Genomic DNA, 23,531 nt, shown 5'->3' on the forward strand with positions numbered 1-23,531 from the left:
TCAGCTCAAGCTCTGCTCACCCATCCTAGCCGGGCGGGGATGGAGGCCACGGGCACTAGTCAAATGAGGGACACCAGTGGTACCAAAAAAGACAAAACCAAATGGTGTTTATTGGCAGTACCCACCCCCATGCCCTGTGACAGCACATAGGTACAAAGGCCAGCACCTCTCTGAGGTCCGTGTGCGTGCGTGTGTGCGTGTCTAGAAAAATGAAGTCCTTCGTGGGGCACTGCCAGCCATCTAGGCTGGGCTGGCCAGGAGTCCGGGTGGCGGGGACGCGACCCGAGACCTTGCCAGCAGGACACTGGGCGCAGGCCAGGGCTATCACACGCTCATGGTCATGCCGGGGGAGTACTGCGGAGAGAGGCAGCGCGCGGGGCGCGGCTCAGCTCCGGCCGAGGCTGGGGCCCGCCCTCCCGGGGACAGGGGGAACCCAGGGAGGGTGGGGAGGAGGGTGAGGTGCCGCGGCCGCCCCCCCACCTGGCCCGCCGCGGTCACGGTCTTGCTCTGGCCCCGCGGCCGCCCCGCCGGGGTCTGCCCGCCAGGCCCCTCCGGCCCGCCGCGGCCGCGGGTGGGGAGTCGACGCAGGCGCTTACGCTTTCGCTCGGGAACGAATGCAGGAAGGTCCCGGCGGCCGCCATCTCACCATCGTCGCGCGGGGTCCCCGGGGCGTTGCTCAGGCCGCCCACGGCGCCGGGGGAGTTCTGGGGGCGGCGCCGGTCAGCACGTGGGTCCCCTGCCCCAGGCCACCCGCCCAACGTGCACGACCTCACCTTCGGCAGCCCGTCCATATCGCCCGAGCCTGCGGGCAGACAAGAGGCTCAGGCGCAGATACGGAGCCCAGGGATGGGGTACCCCGGGGTTCCCCAAGTCTGGAGGCGATGGAGGTGCGAGCAGCGCATTCAGGGGCCGCCCAAGAGCTTGGGGACAGGGGTTTCTCCGAGGCGTGGAGGTCAGGGCACCAAGGGAGTCTAGGCGCCGACGACCAGGGACCCTCTTGTCCCGGTGCCCGCCGGTGATGCCGCTAGATGGCGCCCGGCCACTCACCCAGGGATCCGTTCACGTGGTGCGTCTCCAACGCGCTCATAGAGGCCAATGGGCCCTCCGGGCCGGGGCCGAGCGGGAACTGCGGGCACAGGGCAGTGTGGGGCTCGGGCCGGCCGCCCCCCGCGGGGTCCCCGTCAGGTGAGGCGCACCGGCCCCCACTCACGTTAGCCCTGCCGGCGCTCGGCCCCATGGGGTTCATGATGGTATACATGTTCTCGCTGGAGTTGGTGGAGTCTGGGGGAGAAAGCAGGGGCTGCATGGGCCGGTGCGAGCGTGGAATGGAGACCCGGCCCACCCCAGCACTCACGCCCCTTACCTCCAGGACTGGGCATGATGGGTGTTCCGGGGGCGCCTCCTCCTGCGGGTCCCTGCACGGAGACATGGGACTGAGACACGGCTTGTCAGGCCTGCACCCTGCAGGTCCCACGCACACCTTGGGACTCACCGTGTAGCTGCCAGGAGATGAGGACGCATAGGGGATCTGGGAACAGGCAGGGACAACTGTGAGCCTCGGGGGCAGGCAGCCAGCCCGAGCCCTCCTTCCCCAGCTCACCCTGCCTGCCACTCACCGAGTTACCGCTGGGACTGGCCCACGGGCCACGCACCCCCGGACCCCTGGAAGAGATGGCGGCGCTGCAGCAGCCCAGGTGCCCAGGGCCCAGCAACCCGTCACTCCCTGGGGCTAAGTGACACTTTTGGCCTGTTTCCCCTCCAGACAGTGGAATAAACGATGCCCAAGTTGTCCCTGAATACATGGCCTCCTCTAGGCTGGGTGACCACAAACCCGAGGGTACCCTAGGGCCTTACATGTTCATGGGTGGCAGGACCTGGTTGGCGGCAAGGGAATTGGGTGGGGGCCGCATGCCAGCTCCGTAGCCCTGTTGAGGCAAAGGGTTAGTCAGAAAGAACCTAGGGTGTGGTCCTTCGGTCCCACATGGGTTGGGCCACCCCTTACCTGGGGCCCAACACTGGCCATGCCCCTCGGAGGTGTCACCCTCTGCATCGGGCCTCCCAGGCTGGGGTGCCCTGGTCGGAGACACAAGCAAGAGGGGCTCAGGCTTGGGCCTTCCCAGACACGGGCACCACATCCAAACGGGGGCTTCGAGAAGGGCCGGGTCCCATGGAGCAGCAGCGAGCACGTCTGTTACTCACCCTGTGCACGTGGGGAGGGGTCCATGGCACTGGGGATGAGGGGCTGGGAGCCGGGGAGGCCCACAGGAGGCTGTGGAGAGGGACACAGTACTGAGTTGGAGGAGACACGCCCATCCCATCCCCCCTCCCGCCCTCTCTCACCTGGCCTGGCATCCTTAGGGCGGGCCGGGCACCCCCTGGGAACCGTGGTGACATGAAGGGCTGGAATAAGTGGGTGGGGTCAGCAATCTCCATTTTGAGCTTTCCCTAAAGAATCCCTGTTCTCCTTATGTCTGGGGCAGGGTGGGGGCTGGGCCTCCACCTGTGTGACTTAGTTCCCGGCCTCAGCGCCAGACTGCAGACCACAGCCGCAGCGTGTGAGAGCCCGACTGTGGGGTTCATCACTGCGGCCCTGGGGAACAGCTACACATCCTGGGGGGTTGGTGGGCAAGTTACTGACCGGAAGGGGACGGCGGCGCAGCCTGCAGGCAGCAGACGAACAAGACTGTGGGACCAGCACTCGGGGCACATACCTACACCTGTCGCTAGCGGTGACAAGGTGCACACATGTTCGCACCCACCGGGGCAACGGCCCTTCAACTGAATTCTAGCCCGCAGCTTACCCGTGCCTCAGCTGCGGGGACGAAGGCGCCCCAGGCAGCCATACCTGAAAGAAGCCGGGTACCACGGGACCTGCTCCTATTGCGTCATTAGGGGCCATGGCGCCCATCACAGCGCTGGGGGCCGCCACGCTCTGCAAGGGTACGAAACACCAGAGGATGTGGCGAGAGCCCCGCAGGGTTCGCCCTCATCTGTGCAGACAGCCGGGGACGGCCGTCACGCGGCTACGCTGGACGTCAACTGGGACCCGAGAAAGGGGAAGCAGAAGTGGCGGAGGCACACCCCGGACCTCGGTGGCTCCCTCATCTCATCTGGCATGTGTTCTGCGGACCCGCCCCCATGTGTGCAGTCTGCCCTCGCTCCTAGGGCCCCTCTTCCTACAGACGCACACCCACCCCTCCAGGAGGGGGCAGCATCTGGGTAGGGCCCTCAGCTCCCAACCCTCCTTAGACGCACAAGAGCCAGGCCTCACAGACCCAGGGCTGGGGTGGGGGCTCCCGTTCTGGCGACCAAAGGGCAGGGAGCGGGAGGAGTGACAGCCCTAAGTCTGGGGGGCGACCTCAGGGTGGCCCTTCCTGGTTACTGCCCTCCTCTCACTGCCTGCCCAGATGGAGGACACGTGTCCCTGGGGCGGTACAGGAAGAGTTCTGGCATGATCTCTGGAATGGGGACAGTCCCTCCACAGCTCAGAGCCAGGTCCCCGGTGACTTGGTCCTGCTGCACTCTGGTCTAGCCCCGGGGATAAATAACAGTAGCCCACAGCAAAAGCACACTTGCAAGGAACCCCCAAAATCATTGTAATCCCGGTGATTTAGGGGTTGTCATGGTCAAAGCCCCCCACGCCTGGCCTGTCCCCAATCCCGAACGCCAGGTCAGGTCCCTCCGTGCAGACCAGCTGGACACCGCGGGAGGGCAGCTTGAGAAGGAACCCCCCCCCTTGCCGCCCCAGTCAATCCCACAGCCACAGCAGCACTGCCACCGCCGCCGCCGCCGCCGTTACCATGACGACAGGCAGGGGCGCACTAGCGTTTCCAGGAGACGCCAAGGTCGGGGCGCAGCCATGGGGCTTCTAGGACCAGTCTGCTCTGGCCCCGCCCTTTGACGCCCACACTGCCATAGCAACCGGCGCCCAGGGACTGCGGGGCGGAGGCGGGGACCGCCTACTGGGCCAAAGGGAAACTGAGGCCAGGGAGTTGGCCTTTACCCCCAGAGGCAGAGCGATGTCTGTCAGTTCAAAGCCAGCCTGGACTACACAGGAGTTCCAGGATAACAGAACTACTTAATGAGACCCTGTATGAAACAAAAAACAATTCAAGGGGGTTTTAGAGGCAGCACAGCAGTCAGGAGACTAGCTGCTGTTACAGAGGCCCCAGGTTCAGTTCCCAGCACCCACGTGGCAGCTCACAGTCACCTGTAACTCCAGTTCCAAGGGGTCTGACGCCCTCTTCTGATCTAACAGGCAACAGACATGGACATGGTGCACAGTCTTGCAGGCGAAACACTCATACACATAAAATAAAAAGTATTTTCTTAAACAATAAAGAGAGGTGTGGTGGCGCATGCCTTTAATCCTAGCACTGGGGAGGCAGAGACAGGGGGATCGCTGTGAGTTCGAGACCAGCCTGGTCTACAGAACGAGTTCCAGGACAAAGCCACAGAGAAACCCTGTCTGAAAACAAACAAAAACAAAAGAAGTGGCCCAGATTCCAGAACCCTGGAGACTCACGTAGTCCTGGAAGACTTTGGCCTCGCTGGGGTGTTCACAAGCCTCTCTGCGGTCCGGTGCTGCGCAGTAAAGGTCCCAGAAGACACTGCGGGCAGCAGAGGGACAAGGTGACCATCGACCCCCAAGTTCCCGCTCCCCCCATCTGCTCTCACACAGGCACCTACCACCACCAGGAGTGCAGGAAGCCAGGGGGCTCGCCCAATGTGATGTTCTTTTCCCAGCGGATCTACGGGGAAGAGGGTGAGTGAGGGCGGGTACCCAGGAGGGATCTGCCAACCCTGACGATTCAGGACAGCCTGGGGCACCCCCGTGGAGGGCGCATGCTCACTCACCTCAGACAGGAAGGTCTGTGCCGACTTCTGGGCTCCCACGTGCAGCAGGTACTCATACACATACAGCGCCAGCCTGCAGGCGGGGGGCAAACGGTCCAGGCTGCTCAGTGGAGTGGCGCCCATTGGCCGGCCGCCTCCAGGCCATGAGCAGGCTCCCCAGTCCATCCTTCATATAAGCCACAAGGCTTGGTTCACTACCCGTACTAGATCCTCAGTTCCATCAATCACAGAGAACACATTCTTCAACTCACTGGCAGCCAACTCCTAAGCATTCATCAACACCCCACCTCAAGGCCCCTCCCAAGGAGAAAGTAATGGCACCTCTGGGGAGTGGGAGAGGAAGCGTGGCTGACAGAAGGCAGGGCCTGCAGTACCGCCACCACAGCAGGCTGGGCCCTCCCTCCCAGCTCCCTTCCACGGCAGCTACCTCCCCAAGTGTCATCCTCCTTCTGGGCACTGGTCCTTCTAGCTCACAGGTGTGTCCCCTGGGCGGCCCCACAGGGGCAGGGGATAAGGCACGGACTGCCAGCAGACCCACAGGGCTCCAGGGGCTCCGCAGGGGTCCCCGCCCCCTCCCTGGCTGAGGGACTCAGGCCCTGACGCCCTGCGCCCTCCCTCCACCAGCTCACCTCTGCCCCGGGGCACTCGGGACCTTGACCCCCAGCCTAGAGCTCCTTCGCCTTAGTCTTCACGCTCCTGTCCATCTGTCCATCTGCCCATTAACCCACACGCCTGCCTGCCTATCCAGCTGCTCTTCCATCACCCCGCCGTCCGCCACTGCCCACCCTCTCTTCCACCCCTCCATCCATCTGCCCCGTCACCTGACCACTGGCCTGCCCTCCTGGGGCGGTGGCACAGGGCTGTCTTCCCAGGTCCACGATATCCTCTCGGACACACACAAGTGGACCACGAGGACTGAACTAGCAGACAGGGTCAGGGTGCCATGGCCCACGATGAGAGAGAGCCCTGCTTGCCGCTTGCGCCATGTGAGCTGTGTGAGATGGTGGCATGGCCAGGGTGGCCTCGCCACCCTGTGCCCCTCCTGATAGCCTGACAGGGACGAGGGCTGAGACAGCTCGGCGATGCCCGGATGTCACTCTTAACTCCTATGACATCACTCTCCACCTGTCTTCCTATGGCCTGTCCGTCAGTGCCCTGACCCCTCAGGAGCCCTTAGAGCCTCCTGCCTTCCCCGCCCCTCCCCTCGTCCTGGTATTTCCATCCCTGCGCCCCCACCCCAGCCACCTGCTCCTCTGCAGCTCCTTTACATCCAAAGGAAGCCTCAGGGATTGGGTGTCACGGTGAGCAGGCTCTCACCAGCACCCTAATCACAAGGCTAGCACAACAGGGAGACCCCATGGGCCCAGCCACAGGGACGCACCAAGGCCAGGCCTCAAACCTGCTCGACTGTCCAGTGCCATCATGTCTCAGATACACACCGCTCCCCTGCAGATGCTTGCCCCAGGCCCTGAACTGGAGGAACTCTAGCTCCTCCCTGGGCTAGCCCCTGCCTCCCCCCAGCTCCTCCCTGGGCTAGCCCCTGCCTCCCCCCAGCTCCTCCCTGGGCTAGCCCCTGCCTCCCCCAGCTCCTCCCTGGGCTAGCCCCTGCCTCCCCCCAGTTCCTCCCTGGGCTAGCCCCTGCCTCCCCCAGCTCCTCCCTGGGCTAGCCCCTGCCTCCCCCCAGCTCCTCCCTGGGCTAGCCCCTGCCTCCCCCCCGTTCCTCCCTGGGCTAGCCCCTGCCCCCCCAGCTCCTCCCTGGGCTAGCCCCTGCCTCCCCCCAGCTCCTCCCTGGGCTAGCCCCTGCCTCCCCCCAGGGCCTTTGCCTAGGTAGTGCCTCCCGACTCCAACATCAACGGTTCAAAGTGCTCCTGCCTCACCCATCTCTGCCCCATGCCCCACGCACTCTATTGTCTCTGATAGCTTGGGGGGAGGGCACAGGTCCTAAGACCCCCACACGCTGGCTCAATGTCCTGGGTCAGCCCAACTCCTCAGATCCCCCACTTCCCCTGCCTGGAGCAGAAAGTAAGCAGACAGAGGGACTGTGAGAAGCCAGGACAAGCTCAGCGCCCTTCCTGCTGGAAGGGTTGAGTGCTTGGAACACAGGCCCAGGCTGTGGCGTGTGGACAGCTCATGTTAGCTGGCTCCCAGTGCCCAACACCACTGCCACTGCCACCATAAGCATGGGGAGTTTACCGTAAAGGCCACCCCTGCCAGCACCAGACAGGCTGCTGGGGGCCAATCACACTCCAGGTATCACTTAACCTGTCACAGGTCCTGCCAAGGCCTTCTAGTGACCCTGTGACTCACAGGCCTTCCTCCCCAGGTGTGGGCCTTAAACAGCATCTGTCACCTGTGTCAAGGTGGCTGGCCGTCCTGAAGGCACCTCAGCTGCCGTGCAGCACCAGATGGACACGTGCCTTGGTTGGTGCTCTCACACTCCGACTTATACAAGGCCCACTCAGGTCCCTCTCATGCTCAGCACCCACGTGCAGGGTACAAGCCTGGAAGGTGCAGCCCAGAAACAGGTGAGTTCCGAGGAGAAAGATCAGGACTGGGCCATTCAGTGACTGGCACTGGGGTTGGCAGCCTGAGCCCAGAAAGGCCAGCCGGCCACGACGCAGTGGGGAACCGAGGCAGCCTACCGTGTCTGTGAGGACCACGGGGAAGGCAGACGGCCCTACACCAGCCCCGCGCTGGAAGAGGCCTGCCTCCCAGGGTCCCCTGACCAGGGCCGGCTCCCATGCAGGCCCGCTGCCCACCCCTGCTCCTCAGCTGTGCCTCAGTGGTCCCAAACATGGTTGGCCTCCTTCCTGTCCTGTGAGCCCCGCAGCCCAGACGCACGAGTCTTTCAGAAGGCACAGGGTGAATGGTCCACATTCACCCTCAGGCCACTGCCACCCTCGGCCCAGCCGCAGCTGCCTCCCTAACCCTGCCACAGGGCCTTTGCACTGAGACAGCCCGCCGCCACACCCTCACTCCTCACCCCTGCACCCCCCTAGCTGCCTTGAGGTTCTTGTGGCCCCAGGTGCTCTGTGGGGCGAGTGTGTCCTCTCACAGGCCCAGGGTGTAGCCCCCACCCACCTCTGCCCCAACTCCGAACAGGACTCTGTGTGGCTCCTTCAGGCTGGGGACTCCCACATGGGCAGCAGCCCAGGGCCAGGATGAGTCACTGAGTTTACCACAAACGAGGCCTGACCAACCACAACACAAGGGAGGCCTCAGGGGCCAGCCTTCCAAGGCCTCCCCAGTGACCCCAACTTCTCTGTGCAGGGTGACCTGTCTCAGAGCAGGGCTGTGCTGGGCAGCTCAGCTCCAGGGCCGCCCGTTCCCACACGGCCAGACACCAGCCTGAGGCTGCAGCCTCCCTCCTGCCCCGTGTCCTCACCTTGGCCCACAAGTGTCAGTGGAGTCCAACTCGGGTCACACGTGCCCATGCAAATCTCACGACCTCACCCCCAAACACCTCACGTGAGCTAGAGTCCCTCAGCCTCCTCAAATCTGCAGCCACAATGAACCCCACGTGTCCCATTTCAAATCCCCAGCGTTGGGCTTGCATGCATGGAACTCCTATCCTAAAACCTGCAACTCTGCATGAGCCCCAGACAGCGCGCCCCAATGTTCACACCTGTCAGCTCTGTGGACCCAGACCATCGGGGTCTGGCCCCCCTCGGAGGGCGTGCGTCTGCCCTAGGATCGCTCACAGCCACAGCCCCCCGATCCGCACCCAATCCGTGTGACCCCGCACCCCCTGGGGTCTTGTCTGACCCCTTGATCTCCTGTCCCCTCACGCGCCCTGAGGCTCCCTTGGCTCTCCCACGCTACGATCTCATGCTCTCTGTATCTCACGCGGCCCCGAGCCCCCGGAACTCCAGTGCGCCCAATGTATTCTGCCCTTCGTGTCCCCCGGCAGAGCCTCAGGTCTCGCACGTCCACAGTCACACATCCTTGAGGTCTCGCGTGACCCCACGAGCCCCTTGACCTCGTGTGTACTCCTGAAATCCCGCTTCAATCTGATCTCCGCTAACACCGCGGGCGCCCCGGATCTGGTGTGTCCGCTGAAGTCCCGCTCCTTCTGGTCCCGCGTGACCCCACAGCCCCCGTCCCGCGTGGCCCCCGTGCTACGCACTCACTTCTCGCGCGCCTGGCCGTCCGAGGGCGCGCAGCCCTTGCCCGCCTTGCCGTACATGCTCCGCTCTGTCAGGCGCGCGTGGCCATCGCCGCCCGCGCCCCGGGCCCCGCGGCCATGTCCGCGCCGGAGCTGCGGCCGCGGGTGGGTTCCAGCCGCGCTGCCCTCCGCGGGCTGTTCCGGGAAGCGCGCCGCCGCCGCCGCGCGCTCCCGCTGCTCTTAAAGCGGCAACGGCGGACTGCGGGTGGGGCCCGCTCTAGGAGCACGCACGCGCAGAGCCCGCGGGGGCGGCACTGCGCACCAGCCGACTGCGCTCGGCTTAGCAGCCGCTACCGCACCTCCCGCAGAGATGCCCACGCGGGTGGCACGCTCTGGCCGCGGCCATGCCTGCAAATCGAGAAGCTGAGGCAGGAGGATGACTGCGAGCTCCAGGCTCACCTCGGCTGCGGAGCGAGACTCCCAGCTGCACACACTCCCGGGGCTCTGGCTATCTCGGCTTCGACTCGGGGCATGCACCAGTCTCCTGGCCTCAGAGTGCATGCGCCCACGACATTCCGCACCTAGGACACCTGTGAGCCCACATGCAGCACGGCCGCTGTGAGGAGTCCCATCTTTTCTTCTGAGGATTTAACGTGGTCAAGGTTGACCTCCAGCTCTTTAAAAAGAGCTCCGAAGGATGACCTTGAGTTTGCGCTCAGCCTCCCTGGTGCTGAGATGACCGGCGTGCACCACTTCCCCCGGTGGTGGTGAGCTGTGGATGGAACCCAGGGCTTTGTGCAAGCCAGCATGGGACCAGCTGAGCCCAAGCCAAGCACATTTGTGTTTTGGTTTGCTGTCTTCACTCGTGGCAGAGGCAGGCGGACCTCTGAGTTCGAGGCCAGCCTGATCTACATAGCGAGTTCTAAGACAAAAGGATACATAGTGAGACCCTGTCTCAAAAGTGGATGGAAACGAAACAATGTCTCATGTAGCCCAGGCTGTCCTCCAACTGCCTACATCACTAGGGCTATCCCTGAATTGGTGATCCTTCAGCCTTTACCTCTGGAGTACTGGGGTGACAGGCGTACTCGCTGGGCCGAGGACGTGCGTGCCCCCTCCGCGCGCGCACACGCACAAGCATAACACGCGGGCCCCGTGAGCGCACGTGTGTTTCTGGAGCATGGGAGTCAGGAGGCGTGCAGGCGAATGCTCGCTGTCCTTGCAAGTGTCCCCATGTGGGCAGCGACGGTGTTTTGGTTTTTTGGAGGGGTGGCAGGCTAAGATTGTCCCCAGTAAGTCTTCAGCCTCCCGGACCTCGCGTGGCACAGGTTGCCTGTGGTATGTGTGTGTGCGACAGTGTGACAGCCTGCAGGTCACCGCGGCCATGTGTCGCGCGTGGTTGTTCTGGGTGCAGGCAGATCCCCTTGCCCGGGCCTCCCTGCCCCCACCCTGGCCGGCGAGCGCGAAGCCGAGACGCGGAGGTTCCAGGCGCGCAAGAAAGGCTGCCCGGGCGCGCCCCGCCTCCTCCCCCAGGGCTCGGCTGGGCGGACGCCGGCCTTTCCCATTTCCTGCCGGGCCCGCCGCCCCCTCCCCCAGTTTCCTCTCCGCGCCGCGGGGCTGCCGACTGCTTGGTGCCTGAAAGGCCGTCTGGGATCCTGGGCCACCGAGGACGGCAGCTCTTTGGAGCCTCTGCTCTTGACGAGGTACAGAGAAGGCGCCAGTGCACCCGGCATGCGCAGCACACAGCACCGAGGTTCCCTCCGATCTGTGCCCCTAAGGTCCGGCGCTGCCCACAACGCCGGCCCCCCCCCCCCCCCCCGTTAGCCACAGCTCTGTGTCTTCACCCGCCCCCGGAGCTGTTCATTGAGCGCCTGCTGTCTACAGGGCTCTGGGGACCCAGTGGGGACGCTTTGCTACGACTCCTGGCGCAGAGAGTCCACCGCGGGAAACTAGCGACACAAGCTGGGCAGAGGGAGGGAGGACGGGCGGCGGCGAGGTCGGCGAGGCTCCCGGAGGAGGGTGGAGGCGGACGAACGCAGGGAAGAGCGAGGCGGGGGCGCCCTCAGCCCTGCCGGCTGCTGGGGGAGGCTCTGCGGGCGGCAGCGACTGCACCGTCGTCATGGCAACCGAGGCGCTCCCAAACACAGCTAGCAGAGTGGGGGGAGCTGCGCTCGCAGGACATACACACCCAGTTTGGGCACAGCCAGGGGCCCGCCCGCGTGAGGGAGAGATTGGTACTGAGGGACGGGGAAGGAGTCCTCAGAGGGCGCAAAGGCTCCGGGGTGCTGGAGGCTGCAGAGCGGGGGTCCGGGATGGTCGTCAGGGCGAGAGCTGTCTGCAGGAGAGGGTGAGACATATCTCAAGAGCCACCCTGAGAGGCTAGGCTCACAAAGCTATTCCCTTGGGCCAGCGAGATGGCTCAGCCGGCAAAGGCGCTTGCCACCGAGCTTGGTGACCTGAGTTCCACTCTCAAGACCCATATGGTGGGATGTGCTGACCAATCTTGTGACTGCCACACACACGTAGACACAAGTAATGTACGTCAAATATTTGTGGCCGTGAGCCTAGCCTTTCACGGCTGAGCAGATCATCTCTCCAGCCCAGTTTACGTCCAATAAAAGAAAGCGATTTCCCGAAGTGCGGTTGATCCGGCGACAGGCGGGAGGCGTCTGAAGCCTGTCCCCTTTCTCTGGGGTGGGGTAGGGACCAGATCGCCCGCTTCGCCAAGCGGGCCGGGCTCTGCACACTGGAGCCTGGCCTCCAGTCCTGGCTCACAGAAGGCAGACAGACCCGGGAGGATGAATCTTGTTTCTTCCCTTGAATCTCCTGCCGGCGACCGCCCCGTCCACCAGGAGAGCCGCGGCGCCCCCGTGTGGCTGGCAGCGGCACTGCAGGGCTGCTGCCCCTCCCTTCCACTCCTCCCGGCCCTGCCTCCCGCCTCTGTCCTGTTTCCCAGGCCCTTCCTGCCCCCTCTAGCTTCCCCCATCGCCTCGCCTGTCACTGCGAGTGACAGCTGCTGAGCGCCCCCGCCGGGGGCCACGGCGCGGGCGAGCGGAACCGCGTGGACTGGGCACCCGCAGCCCCGCCCAGCTGAGCGTAGGCGGCAGCACAGCTGGAGCGCCGCTGTACTGGAGACCGTTTGCGCTCCGCAGCTGTAATTACGGGCAATTTCCTAAGTGCAACACAAAAACTAAAACCCAAACACCACCGGGAAGGGAGCAGCCGCAGCTGGTGCACGCGGCGAGCTCGGGCTGCCCTGGGCCCGGGGTGAAGGGAGCGTGGGGTCCTGAGCTCAGCCTCCGGGGGTCCAGGGTACTGGGGACCGACGCCGGCGGAGCGGGGAGGCCCAGGGGTCGCCGTCGCCAGAGCGCAGCCCGACGGGCGGGTTCTCCGGAGCCTCCCACGCCGGCCTCCGCCAGCTCGTGAGGACGTCGGGGCCGCACGCCCCGGGGACGCTGCAGGACAGGCAGACTCCTGGTGCGCTCTTTCCCAAGCACGGGGCCCCGGGGTCCCTTCCACGGACCTCGGGTCCCCAGTTCAGCCCCAGCTGGGGGAGCGGGCGCTGGCACAGTTTGTTCTGAGGAGGAAGGGGCGGGCGAGCGACGGAGCAGCGGGCCTGAGGGTCACCTCGTTTGGGGGTGCGTTGGTAATGCATGCCCCCACATCCTCTCATCTCGTATGAGAAGCGCTCTGTAAGCATTTGCTGAGCCGACGAACCGGCACCGCTTCCACCCTGAACTTTTCTCAGGCTGTCGGGTTTCATGCTCCCTCAAACAGCCGTGGGCTGTGGTTCCACACGTGGCCACGCGATGGCACCAGAGAAAGAAGCCGGCAGCCAAAGGGACGTTTGGCCTGGCGCAGGCGTCCACGGGAGCATCCAAATAGAAAGTTACGTATTTGCGCGAAACTCTGAGAGGGTGTTCGTCTCTGGAACGCATGATGTTCCCACAGCTTCGTAGGGCTGGGGTCACAGGCCAGCGCCACCAACTTGGCTGTTTTCTAGGGGCTGGAGAGATGGTTCGGTGGTTAGGAGCATTGGCTGCTCTTCCAGAGGACCCAGGTTAATTCCCAGCACCCACAAGGCAGCTCACAACTGTTATTAATTCCAAAGATAGGAGAAGGAAGACCACTGACCCAGATCATCATATCATGGCCAAATTAATTAAAGCAAGCAATGATTTAGAGCATGATTTTTTAAAATTTATTGATTTTTGGTTTTTCAAGACAGGGTTTCTCTGTGTAGCTTTGGAGGCTGTCCTGGAACTAGCTCTTGTAGACCAGGCTGGTCTTGAACTCACAGAGATCCGCTTGCCTCTGCCTCCCGAGTGGCTGTGCCACCACCGCCCAGCTAGAACATGATTTTTATTCCTCTCCACTGATGGCAACACTCCAAATCAGACCAAATCAAACAGAAGTAGAAAAAGCCCATTTTTCACAGATACAATGCTCCTGGGTGGCCTTCCAGCTGCTCAGAGAGGAGACTGGAGATCTATTTTCTGGGGGATACTTTAAATACTCTGTGGGAGTGGTCTTGAGCATCTCTTGGGGAGGGGTCTTCATTTGGCGGGCTTAGGGTTTGGAGGGAAATGGCAGAGAGGGCTTGGAACTTCCACCAGAACATTCCAGACTCTTTGTGTGTATGGATGCCAGAGTCTGAGATGAAGCTTCCACCAGAACAGCTGCCTCCCCTAAGGTGGGTTTCACCAGGTCAGAACAGCCGCCTCCCCTAAGGTGGGTTTCACCAGGTCAGAACAGCTGCCTCCTAAGGTGGGTTTCACCAGGTCAGAACAGCCGCCTCCTAAGGCGGGTTTCACCAGGTCGGAACAGCTGCCTCCTAAGGTGGGTTTCACCAGGTCAGAACAGCTGCCTCCTAAGGCGGGTTTCACCAGGTCAGAACAGCTGCCTCCTAAGGCGGGTTTCACCAGGTCAGAACAGCCGCCTCCTAAGGTGGGTTTCACCAGGTCAGCCTTGGAAGTGTGGAAGGTACTGGGGGTGGGGGTTCTAGATGGGGAAACAAGAGTATAACAAGGTAGTCCCTCCTGGAACAAAGACGTGGTTACAAGGTAACAAGGCGGTTATAATGAACTAGTCATGGCTGGTCATGTAACCTTTTGAAACAAAGGGAGGGTTGCAGGATGGTTATAAGCAACTTTTTGAAACAAAGACACAATTGCCTTTCGGGGAACAGGCAGCACAGAACCCCGTTTGTAGTGACGGCTACAGGTGACCACAGCCCAATCCTTGAGTTTTAACTATAAACAGGAGTGAACCTCATTTGTCTTTAAGATGGCTTTTAAGGGCAAGATGGAGGCGGCTGGAATGACTCTGTGTAATTCCAGTCCCAGAGGTCTGGCACTTTTATATGGGCTTACATGCAAACAAAACACCAATACGCATAAAATTAAAATCCGCTGTTTTAATGGTGGCGATTTTGCTGCATCCAGTAGATGCCCAATAACTAGACATTTAACACAAAATCTAGGGCTGAGGGCATGGTGTAGGTAAACTACCAGCATGTTTCAGGCCCTGGAATCCACCCTGGCACCACACGCTTACCATCTGTTAACTACCGTTGGGGAGCAGGCACCTAGACCCCACTTCTCTGACTGGTTAGAGTCTCAGTGACGGCAGAGTTGGAATGCTGCAGTCTAACTACCCTAACTAAGCTGGGATAGCCTTAAATAACGAGGCATTGTCTCCTGTGTGCAGCTGACAGGGAAATCCTCCCTTATTGCACAAACAGGGCCTAGAACCCACTAATGCAGACGCTCAGAAGTGATGTGTGACTGGAGAGACCGTTCCGCCACCAAACGGTTGCTGATGTTGAGAGGAACCACGCTCGCTTTCCAGCCTCCAGTAGCTTAAGATGGCCAGAATCTCTGGCACCAGGGAATTGGAATCACTCTTCAGGGCTTCCTGGGACTTACACATGTGGTCACACACTCACCCACACGCTTAACTATGTACATACACACTCACCCATGCACCCACACACTCACCCACACTCACTCATACATACAAAATTTAAAAATCTTTTTGAGCCAGGCGGTGGTGGCGCATGCCTTTAATCCCAGCACTCGGGAGGCAGAGGCTGGCGGATCTCTGTGAGTTCGAGGCCAGGCTGGACCAACAGCCTCCAAAACAATACAGAGAAACCCTGTCTTGTAAAAACCAAAAAAAAAAAAAAAATCTTTTTGAAAAGTCTGAGGGCCAGGAAAGCCTGTAAATAATAATAAAAGGCCCTACTTCCCTTCCCGGTGCAGGGACACTCAACAATCTTCCAGGTCCACACAAACAGTCCTAGTGTCCACTCAGATGCTGTCAGACGCGCTATCTACTTCTTTTTTAATTTATGTATTGTGTATACAATCTTCTGTCTGCATGCCAGCAGAGGGCACCAGATCTCTTTCAAGGGGGTTGAGAGTCACCATGTGGTTGCCAGGAATTGAACTCAGGACCTTGGGAAGAACAATCAATGCTTTTTTTTTTTTTTTTTTGGGTTTTCCAGACAGGGTTTCTCTGTGGCTTTGGAGCCTGTCCTGGACCTCGCTTTGTAGACCAGGCTGGCCTCTGCCTCCCGAGTGCTGGGATTAAAGGCGTGCGCCACCACCGCCCGGCAACAGTCAATGCTCTTAACCGCTGAGCCATCTCTCCAGCCCCACGCTGTCTACTTTCAGAAGCTAAGAAGCCAATCAAGCAACCCGGGGCTCAGTCTCTGCCCCAGCCTTTCTTACACCACCAGACCCCAACCATGACGGAGACTTGCTAATTATGAAAGCTCCGCCTTAGTTTAGGCTAGCTAGATTTTTACCTAAACGAGCCCATTTCTGTTAATCTGTGTTCTGCCCTGAGCTCGTTCCCTCATCTACGTGCTGTCTGTCTGTTTTCCTGCCTCCTCCGTGTCTGTCTGTCTGGCTCTCCTTCTCTCTGTCCACCGGCTCCATCTATCCCTCCTCTGCCCAGCTATTGGTCGTTCAGGTTTACATTAGACCAATCAGGCGCCTTGGGCAGGCGAGGTGAAACAGCAACACACCTTTACATAGTTAACAAATGTTATATTCCACAACATGTTTCCCCATCTGCGAAATGGACATATTACTACTTTCTCCAAGATTCTAGGCAGGGCCTGCACCCTCACTGGGGGATCCCAGTCTCCTGTGTAGCCCAGGCTGACCTGCCAGGTGTGGGCAGTGGTGACCAGACAGATGTCCCTGCTGTCCCAGGTCCGCAGCTGTGAGCGTGGTCATGTTCTTGTGGTTCAGAGCTGTTTCCAAAATCATCTGGTCCAGGGGTCCCCATGAGCCCCTGTGCAGAAATGCAGTTTGGGGCTGCACTACATTAGCCGCCCTGGCTCTGGCCTGATTTTCCTACTAGTGGCTAATATATTCTGTGGGGTTTCTGCAGTCGCCAGACCCTGCAGAGGAAGCCCAGTTTCAGACTCAGGGACCGCTCTCTGGAGTCTGACCCCCTGGCAGTTGGCTGTAGCCGTGTTAAAGCTCAGCAGTTTTGGGTAAAGAGCCCTGAAGATGGTTGACTAGAACCTGAGGACAGCAGAGCTTAAGCCTTGTTTACTGAGACTCTTTCCAAAGTGTGTGCAGCAGCTTCTGTAGACTCGTTCTGCTGACTCAGAAACAACATTCTCAAGCAACAGTGCAGGTTGAATGACTGAGACCACCTAACGGTCTGAGGAACCCGGGGTGAGCGGCCCGAGACATCAGCTACCTCCGTTCCCAGCTTTCTGGGTGGAAACAGTGTGTGTCCCTTCTTCTGGAATAAGAGACAGCCCTGCTGCTCACGTTTCCCTAGTGCTTAGCCATGAACACGAGGCCCTCATGCCCTGTAGTAAATACCAGTGTGGGGGCCACACCAGCTCCTCTCACAACACAGAAGAGGCAGAGGCAGGAGGATGACAGTTCTGAGGCAATCTAAGCTACACTGGCTGAGCAGATAAAAATCATAGTTCAGAGTCTTTACCTCTAAACTCCTTGGGAACCAGAAACTGGGTTTTCAGGACAGAGTAGGAGCCTGCCAGGGTTTGATGGCCAATCTCAACCTGGCCTCCTTCCACATCGCTGGACACTTACTGAGCCCTCCTCCCCCTTCCTGTGAACAAGAATGGGCTGCACCCTAGGAGGGGGCCTGGGGTGCAAACCGGGGGCACCTCCAGAGGAAGGATTGTGGGGATCATGGGCCGATCTGTGGTGTCAGAGAGCTGGCAGGGAGAGGCAGCAGGGGTGACTTCGGAGCCTTGGGGTCGTGTGCAGCACAGCCGCTCAGACATGGGGGCGCAGCACAGGGTCTCAGGGGTGGTGGCACAGTAGCACTCGGTTGGGGGGACCCTGGCTCCATGTCTATCCATGTCACTGTCTCTAAGGGTCTTTTGTGTGCATCACTAGCATTTGGAGATTGGGGGAGTCTCCTAATACTTCCAAAGCTTTCAAGGGTTTCTGAGAGCATTTGGATATTTTGGGGTTTCTCTGAGCATATGTAGTTATTGGGCAACCCTAAAGGTCTGGGGTGCTGAGGACAGCTGTGACCTCTGTTTGTGGTGACATTGGAGATTTTTGTGGCCTGGTCCTGCCTGCACCACACCCAGCCTCCTAACTGAGGATCAGCTGCACCCCATTTCCTTGTCCATGTCTCTTTTCTTCCTTTGTTTCTTCTTCTTCTTCTTCTTTTCTTCTTCTTCTTCTTCTTCTTCTTCTTCTTCTTCTTCTTCTTCTTCTTCTCCTTCTCTTCCTTCTTTTTTTCTTCTTTCTTTGTTTTGTTTGTTTATTTGTTCATTTATTTTTTTCGAGACAGGGTTTCTCTGTATTGTTTTAGAGGCTGTCCTGGAACTCTCTCTGTAGACCAGGCTGGCCTCGAACTCACAGAGATCCTCCTGCCTCTGCCTCCCGAGTGCTGGGATTAAAGGCTGTGCCACCACCGCCCGGCTTCCATCTACTTTTTGTTGTGCTCAGCACACACACAAAACACAGCACCAGACTCACTCTGCCAACCCAGGACCCAGGGACCCAAGGGAGAAAGCAGGGTGGGTGCACAGAAGGCCCTGACTCCAGGAAACAAAACTGGGGCTGTCAGGGTGGCACGCGCCACCACACCTGACAGGCAGGGACCACAAGGTGGAGGGGAGAGCAGAGTCCTGCAAGCTGAGGTCTGTGTCCCTTGCAGCACACACACCCCAAGTAAATGAAGTGGGGTAATGATAAGGAAGCCGGCAGCTTTGACATGTGCCCTGTGCTGGGTGTCTGCCCTTGATGCTTGCAGAAGACCCCACTTCCCAAAGAAGAGCCCCAACGTCACAGCAGATCTGGGGCTGCTGGGCCTGGGGGGCGGGGCTTGCTCATGTCGCTGTGTCTGACATCTGTCACTCAGTGTCATGAATTCATCCTCACTGGGCATCGGGTGACAGGCACCAGTCCACGGTGCAGGAAGCTCTCTCCACTGCTGAGCATTCTCTACAGACCTAGGCCAGCCTGTCACCCGCCCGGCAGCGCTGAGCTCCTCCTGTCCTGCCCCGCCAGCACCTTGCCGCTGAGGGGGGAGAATCCACAGGAGCGAGCGCCTCACAGACCCCTGACCACTTCCTCTTCCTGTCAGTGTCCCACTGACAGACCGGGCCACACAGTCCTCACACCAGGACACACTCCCTCCCCGGCACACATGCCAGCCTGGCTCCTCCGGGCCAACCACAGGCTAGCTCCCTGCTCTCCCTGCCGGCTGCTCCTTCAAGCTTCCTCCTAGGCAGCTGCTCCTCAGGCCGCGGGACTTTCACAAACTCCTAGCCATATGTTGAAGCCCCAACTTTAATGCTGCCTCCTCTAGGATGCCTTGCTAGATCCTGTCCCTTTTTCTGGGCCTGTCCTGTCTCCACGGGGGTGTCACTGCCTAGCTGTTCTTTCCTATGACGAGATACCCCTGATACCTTGCAGGCCTGAAGCATTTGTAGTGATTGTTTGTCGAGTGAATATTTGCAGAGCCAAGCAGAAGTCAGGCAGCGGGTGGGGGCCAAGGCACACAGCGTGAGGTCACCAGCAAGAGAGAAGTGGGCCAGAGCAGCCCCTCCTCCTCTGTGAGAGAGCCCGGCCTCCACTCTTCTCCCAGGCACTGGGCCCAGAGGGAGAGGAGAAAGAGGCAGGTCGCCGTGGCTTCGCCTGTGAACCTCGACCCAGACCCGAGGCACCCGAGGCACCTGAGGCTTGGGACACCACAAAGGACAGAAAGAGACACCAGGAGGTGAGACCCAGGCACTCTGGGCAGCTGGTGCAGAAAGGGCTCCCGCATTCCCGGGTCTGCCCTACAAAGTACCGGAACCTGCAGGGCAGAGGTTGCCAGGACCCGGGTGGGTGGTGTCCATGGCCACCCATCTGCACATGACACATGTTGGCCAAGAGCAGTGCTGCAGTAGCAGTATCTGGGCAGGCGTGTGGGAGGGTGGTCTAGCCTTCCAGCAGGCATCCAGTGCACCCATTCCAAAGACCAGAAAATGGAAGCTTGGGGACCAGATATGTATAACCAGGAGCCGTGTGCCACCATGTCAGAAGAGCCTGAGCTGGCTGAGGGCATTTTATTTGGGTTTGAGACTGGGTCTCACTCTGTAGACCAGGCTGGCCACGAACTCACGGAGATCCACCTGACTCTGCTGCCTGAGTGCTGGGATTAAAGGTGTGTAGCACCTCCTCTAGCCTGGTTTAAGTTATTAATGCATTTTTTTAACCCACAGTATTCAAGCCTGGCAGGGAGAGAGGGAGAGGGTGAGTTCACCATCTGATACCTGTGTCCCCACACAGATTCCAAGAATGGGAGCCACGGGGGCCAGGCTGCTGTGGTCATGTCTCCTGCTGCTGTTGGCCCTGCTCCACAAGTCAGGGAGTCAAGATCTCACCTGCATGGTGTCCCCAAGGAATGTGAACTGGACCCAGACATTCAATGACATCTGCCTCAATTTCAGTGGCCTTGGTCTATCCCGACTGAGGACCCAGCCCCTGCAGGCCAGCCGTGTGCAAGTTCTGGACCTGTCTAGGAACGGGCTGCAGGCACTCCCCGGGGTCTTCTTCGCCAGCCTGGGGAAGCTGCAAACCCTGATTGTCACCCACAACCCTCTAGCCATTGTGGACCGGTCGCTGGCCCTGCGTTGTGACCTGGAGCTTAGGGCTGACTGCAGCTGTGGACTGGCCTCTTGGCACGACATTCGCAGGAACAATTGCTCTGGAGAGCAGGAGCTGCTGTGTCTGCCCCCCGACACTGGAGCCCTGAGGAACCTCTCCATCTTCCTCCGGGTCAGCTGTCCCTCCAGTTTGGCCCCGGGTGTCATTGGCGCCCTTGTGGCAGGGACTGTCTTCCTGATTGTGGCTGTCAGTGGATCTGTGCTGGCCTGGAGACTTCGGCGGCACCAAGGAACCAGTAGCCAGGGCTTCAGCAAAGACCAGAGGTCATACAATGTCCCCAGACAGGTGACAGACTTCCAGCCAAGGCACATCAGTGAGACACTGGACCCCAAGGCCCCGGATACGTCACCAGGCGGGTCCATGCTGGACTATGAGAATATCTTCATAGATGCACTGGACGAGGACTGCTCGTGGACAGCACCCAGGTGAGTGATACCTCCCACAGTGGGCAGTTACTCAGCTTCGGCTCAACATGGTGGTGTGCGCCTGCCCTCAGGAGTCAGAGGCAGGAGGATCACCAGCGTGAACATGCAAGTGGGCCCCATGCAAGCTGTGTGGCTGGCATTGGCCAAGTAGCTTCACATCTCTGTTTGTGTGAGGACCAGAGAGCCCTCACCTCCAGGGGTTGGGGTAAGGTCCCTGGGGGGCAGGCTCAGCTCCTGACTGTGTGACCTGTAAGCCCAGTTCACAGCTCTGGAGGAAGGAGGAGAGGCAGGGCTGGGGTGAAATGGGGTACAGCAGCCCAGACTGAGTGCTGTCTGCGTCCCCATGTCATGGGGGAGAGCTCCTGCTTCTTCCTGGGATATTGGGAGGCTCAGCCAGGTAAAGTGGGTGAAGCAGCAGGGGCGTTGGCAGTGCCCGCCTGTTTCCCCAGCAACGCAGGGTGGAGGCAGGAGGATCCCAGCTTGAGGCCAGCAGCCTGGACCACATGAAACTCTTTCTCAACAAACCAAACGCACAAACAGAGAGAAAAACAAGAAAGAAAACAGTAGGGGAAGTTTGTGGTTCAGGCCTTGGGGACGGGCTAGGAGGAAGGAAGGAAGAGAGCGGCCAGCTGGAGGCTGATGCCAGGGATTTGGGTAACTGTTGCTGAGAAGGAAGGTATGTAAATGAGATGCAAATGTTGAAAAAGCAGAAGTAGAGGGCAGGGAGGGACGGGGAGGGCACAGGAAGAGACAGACAGCCGCCCTGGGTGACTTCTGAGACCCGGGTCCTCCCACCCACGGGGGCTTCCACAGCCTCTTCTGCACTCAGAGGCAAACGATAATAAGGAAATACTGCTAAAAAAATGAAGTCAGCGGGCTGAGCCAGGCTGGAGCTCACCAGAAACACTTGGCCTCACCACCCAGCCCAGCTCTGGGAGGCAGAGGCAGGAAATCCAAGTTCAAGGTTAACCTGGGCTACATGAGACCCTGTCTCAAAAAACAAAACAAAGCACAAGAAGGCGAGTTCTGGGACCGGAGAGATGAGAAGTGAAATGCACGGCCCACTGTCATACACACACACCTACATGCATCATGCACGCACACACTCACACACACACATGTGCACAGGCACACGACGCAGCACGGCACACTGTCATACACACACACCTACATGCATCATGCATGCATACATGCACACACACGCGCGCACACACACGTGCACACGACACGGCAGTGCAGTCACAGGCACACGTGCATGCATCACATGCACACACATGATGCATGCACACACATATGCATGTGTACATGCAATTCTGGAACACACATGCACCACATGCAGATATGAAGATCAAATTTAGCGTCTTTTCCACCCTTGTGTTTTGATGGTGTAGGAACGAGGCTTTTTGAGGTATAGGAGTGATTTGCTCACCCACTGGGTGCTGAGTGGTTAAATCTCTGCCCATGAGGGATACGCTCAACCAAACCACCCACTACTACAAAGAAACGAGCACCCATAGGCCCTTCTCACCCTTTGGACTTACTTAAGAGCTCAAGGACTGAGTGCGTGCATGTGTGTGCGCGCGTGCGCGTGTGCGCACATGTGTGTATGTGTGTGTGCGTGCGTGTGTGAGAGAGAGCTCAAGGACTGAGTGCGTGTGTGTGTGTGCGTGCGTGCGTGAGAGAGAGAGAGAGAGAGAGAGAGAGAGAGAGAGAGAGAGAGAGAGAGAGAGAGAGCCCTTTGTGATTCTGTCATGACTCTGATGCCTATCTGTCCCCTAAGGAGCTCTTCTGGAGACACAGATTTCTACATGAATTACAATGGTGCCGGCCTGGACCCTCAGCCTGTCTACTGCAACCTGGAGACCCTGGGAAGGGCCCCAGCATAGGAGAAGTGGGTGGCCCTGACTCTGAGCCCAGCCTCCCCTCTGTGGGAGGAGCCTTGAGACTCTGCCCCTGCAGCCCGGTGCTCCCCAGGACTGGCAATGTCAAAGGGGACATGAGGACTTTGAGGCCTCTCCAGTCAGTGTGCAAAAGAAGCTGTGGGCCCTCAGGGTCAGCCCCCTAGCCCCCTTCCCCCCTTGCCCTCCCTGCTCCTCCTCCCCCCCTTCCCTCCCCCTGCACTCCTGCCTCCCCTAAGCTCCACCCTCCTGTCCTCCCTGCCCTCCCTGCCCTCCTCTGCCTCCCCTCCCACCCAGAGCTCAGGGGTCCTGGGCCAGGGCTTGGAACTGATGTGACTCCCCTGCCGCTCCTTGAGTCCCTTCACTTCCTTCTGTCCTTCCCACCCGGGTCACTGCTCACCAAACAGACATACAAACGAAACAAGCCCGCCCAAAGAGGGCCTCAAGGCTGTGGTGCTGCTCTTGGTTGTCAACCTGACTGCATCTGGAATCGATTAAAACCCAAAACGGAGGGCGCCCCCCTGAGGGATCGCTGCGTAACTCCAAGTGGGAAGATGTGCTGCTTTTTCTTCTTTCTTTTTGTTTTGTTCTTCAAGACATGGTTTCTCTGCAGCCCTGGCTGTCCTGGCACTCGCTCTGTAGACCAGGCTGTCTTTGAACTCACAGAGATCCACCTGCCTCTGCCTCCTGAATGTTGGGTTTGAAGGCGTGCACCACCAACGCCTGGCCTGGAGCTCCACTTCGTCTGAACCTATGAGATGTCAGACACATGGTTTTTATCTGGATTTTGAGTCCGGAAAACAGGCCTTTAATCTGGGCCACACCTTCTGCTGGAAGTCTAATAGGACATAGAAGAAGAAAACATTCGATCTGTCTGCTTGCCCTCAACTTGCGAGCACATCTATTCCTTCCCTGGCAGAGGAACCTACTTCTTCAAGACTCCAGTACATACTGCAGACCAGCTGAGACACCCAGCCGTGTAGACTGAACAACCACTGGATTCTTTCTGTTCACAGCTTGCCATTGTTGACTGCCTGGACTGCAGCCTGTAAATCCTTCAATAAACCCTTTCCCTACA

At 59.7% G+C, this 23,531-nt stretch overlaps 2 protein-coding genes across 12 annotated transcripts; one reads left to right on the plus strand and one right to left on the minus strand.

Annotated features, from left to right (window-relative positions):
* Positions 1-80: 80 nt before the first annotated feature.
* On the minus strand, positions 81-9,172 carry Ssbp4 (single stranded DNA binding protein 4). Of its 9 annotated transcripts, none has more exons than XM_013125328.3 (17): positions 8,988-9,170; positions 4,858-4,930; positions 4,690-4,751; positions 4,526-4,610; positions 2,846-2,932; positions 2,341-2,400; positions 2,200-2,269; positions 2,003-2,073; positions 1,855-1,925; positions 1,617-1,662; positions 1,493-1,528; positions 1,364-1,415; positions 1,211-1,281; positions 1,048-1,126; positions 774-802; positions 481-704; positions 81-354 (listed from the first exon to the last, which is right to left on the minus strand). In XM_013125328.3, exons 1-16 carry the CDS (start codon positions 9,041-9,043, stop codon positions 495-497), a joined length of 1,158 nt encoding a protein of 385 aa, XP_012980782.1. In that variant the 5' UTR covers positions 9,044-9,170; the 3' UTR covers positions 81-354; positions 481-494. The 9 variants fall into 9 exon arrangements, with proteins under 9 accessions (XP_012980782.1, XP_005086180.1, XP_021078723.1 ...); XM_005086123.3 differs by having other exon boundaries at positions 597-704; positions 8,988-9,168; XM_021223064.2 differs by lacking the exon at positions 2,846-2,932 and having other exon boundaries at positions 8,988-9,171.
* A 733-nt stretch (positions 9,173-9,905) lies between these two features.
* Positions 9,906-23,531, plus strand: Lrrc25 (leucine rich repeat containing 25). 3 transcript variants are annotated; one of them, XM_040742077.1, is made up of 4 exons: positions 9,907-10,665; positions 19,067-19,198; positions 19,753-20,555; positions 22,336-23,531. In XM_040742077.1, the coding sequence occupies exons 1-4, from the start codon at positions 10,303-10,305 to the stop codon at positions 22,439-22,441; spliced, it is 1,404 nt and encodes a 467-aa protein (XP_040598011.1). In that variant the 5' UTR covers positions 9,907-10,302; the 3' UTR covers positions 22,442-23,531. The 3 variants fall into 3 exon arrangements, with proteins under 3 accessions (XP_040598012.1, XP_040598011.1, XP_040598013.1); XM_040742078.1 differs by lacking the exon at positions 19,067-19,198 and having other exon boundaries at positions 9,906-10,740; XM_040742079.1 differs by lacking the exon at positions 19,067-19,198 and having other exon boundaries at positions 9,913-10,665.

Source organism: Mesocricetus auratus, unplaced genomic scaffold (genome assembly GCF_017639785.1).
Source record: "Mesocricetus auratus isolate SY011 unplaced genomic scaffold, BCM_Maur_2.0 Super-Scaffold_6731, whole genome shotgun sequence".
NCBI classification, from domain to species: domain Eukaryota; kingdom Metazoa; phylum Chordata; class Mammalia; order Rodentia; family Cricetidae; genus Mesocricetus; species Mesocricetus auratus.

Excerpts from the sequence above, each read along its gene's own strand:
- Ssbp4 (XM_040742080.1), bottom strand. The coding sequence starts at position 9,043 with ATGTACGGCAAGGCGGGCAAGGGCTGCGCGCCCTCGGACGGCCAGGCG. Across the intron at positions 1,416-1,492 it reads CATCTCCTGGCAGCTACACG|GGACCCGCAGGAGGAGGCGC; the intron begins GTGAGTCCCAAG and ends GTCTCCGTGCAG. Across the intron at positions 1,282-1,363 it reads CATCATGCCCAGTCCTGGAG|ACTCCACCAACTCCAGCGAG; the intron begins GTAAGGGGCGTG and ends TTTCTCCCCCAG.
- Lrrc25 (XM_040742077.1), top strand. The coding sequence starts at position 10,303 with ATGTGTGTGTGCGACAGTGTGACAGCCTGCAGGTCACCGCGGCCATGT. Across the intron at positions 10,666-19,066 it reads GAGCCTCTGCTCTTGACGAG|GCACTGGGCCCAGAGGGAGA; the intron begins GTACAGAGAAGG and ends CTCTTCTCCCAG. Across the intron at positions 20,556-22,335 it reads TGCTCGTGGACAGCACCCAG|GAGCTCTTCTGGAGACACAG; the intron begins GTGAGTGATACC and ends CTGTCCCCTAAG.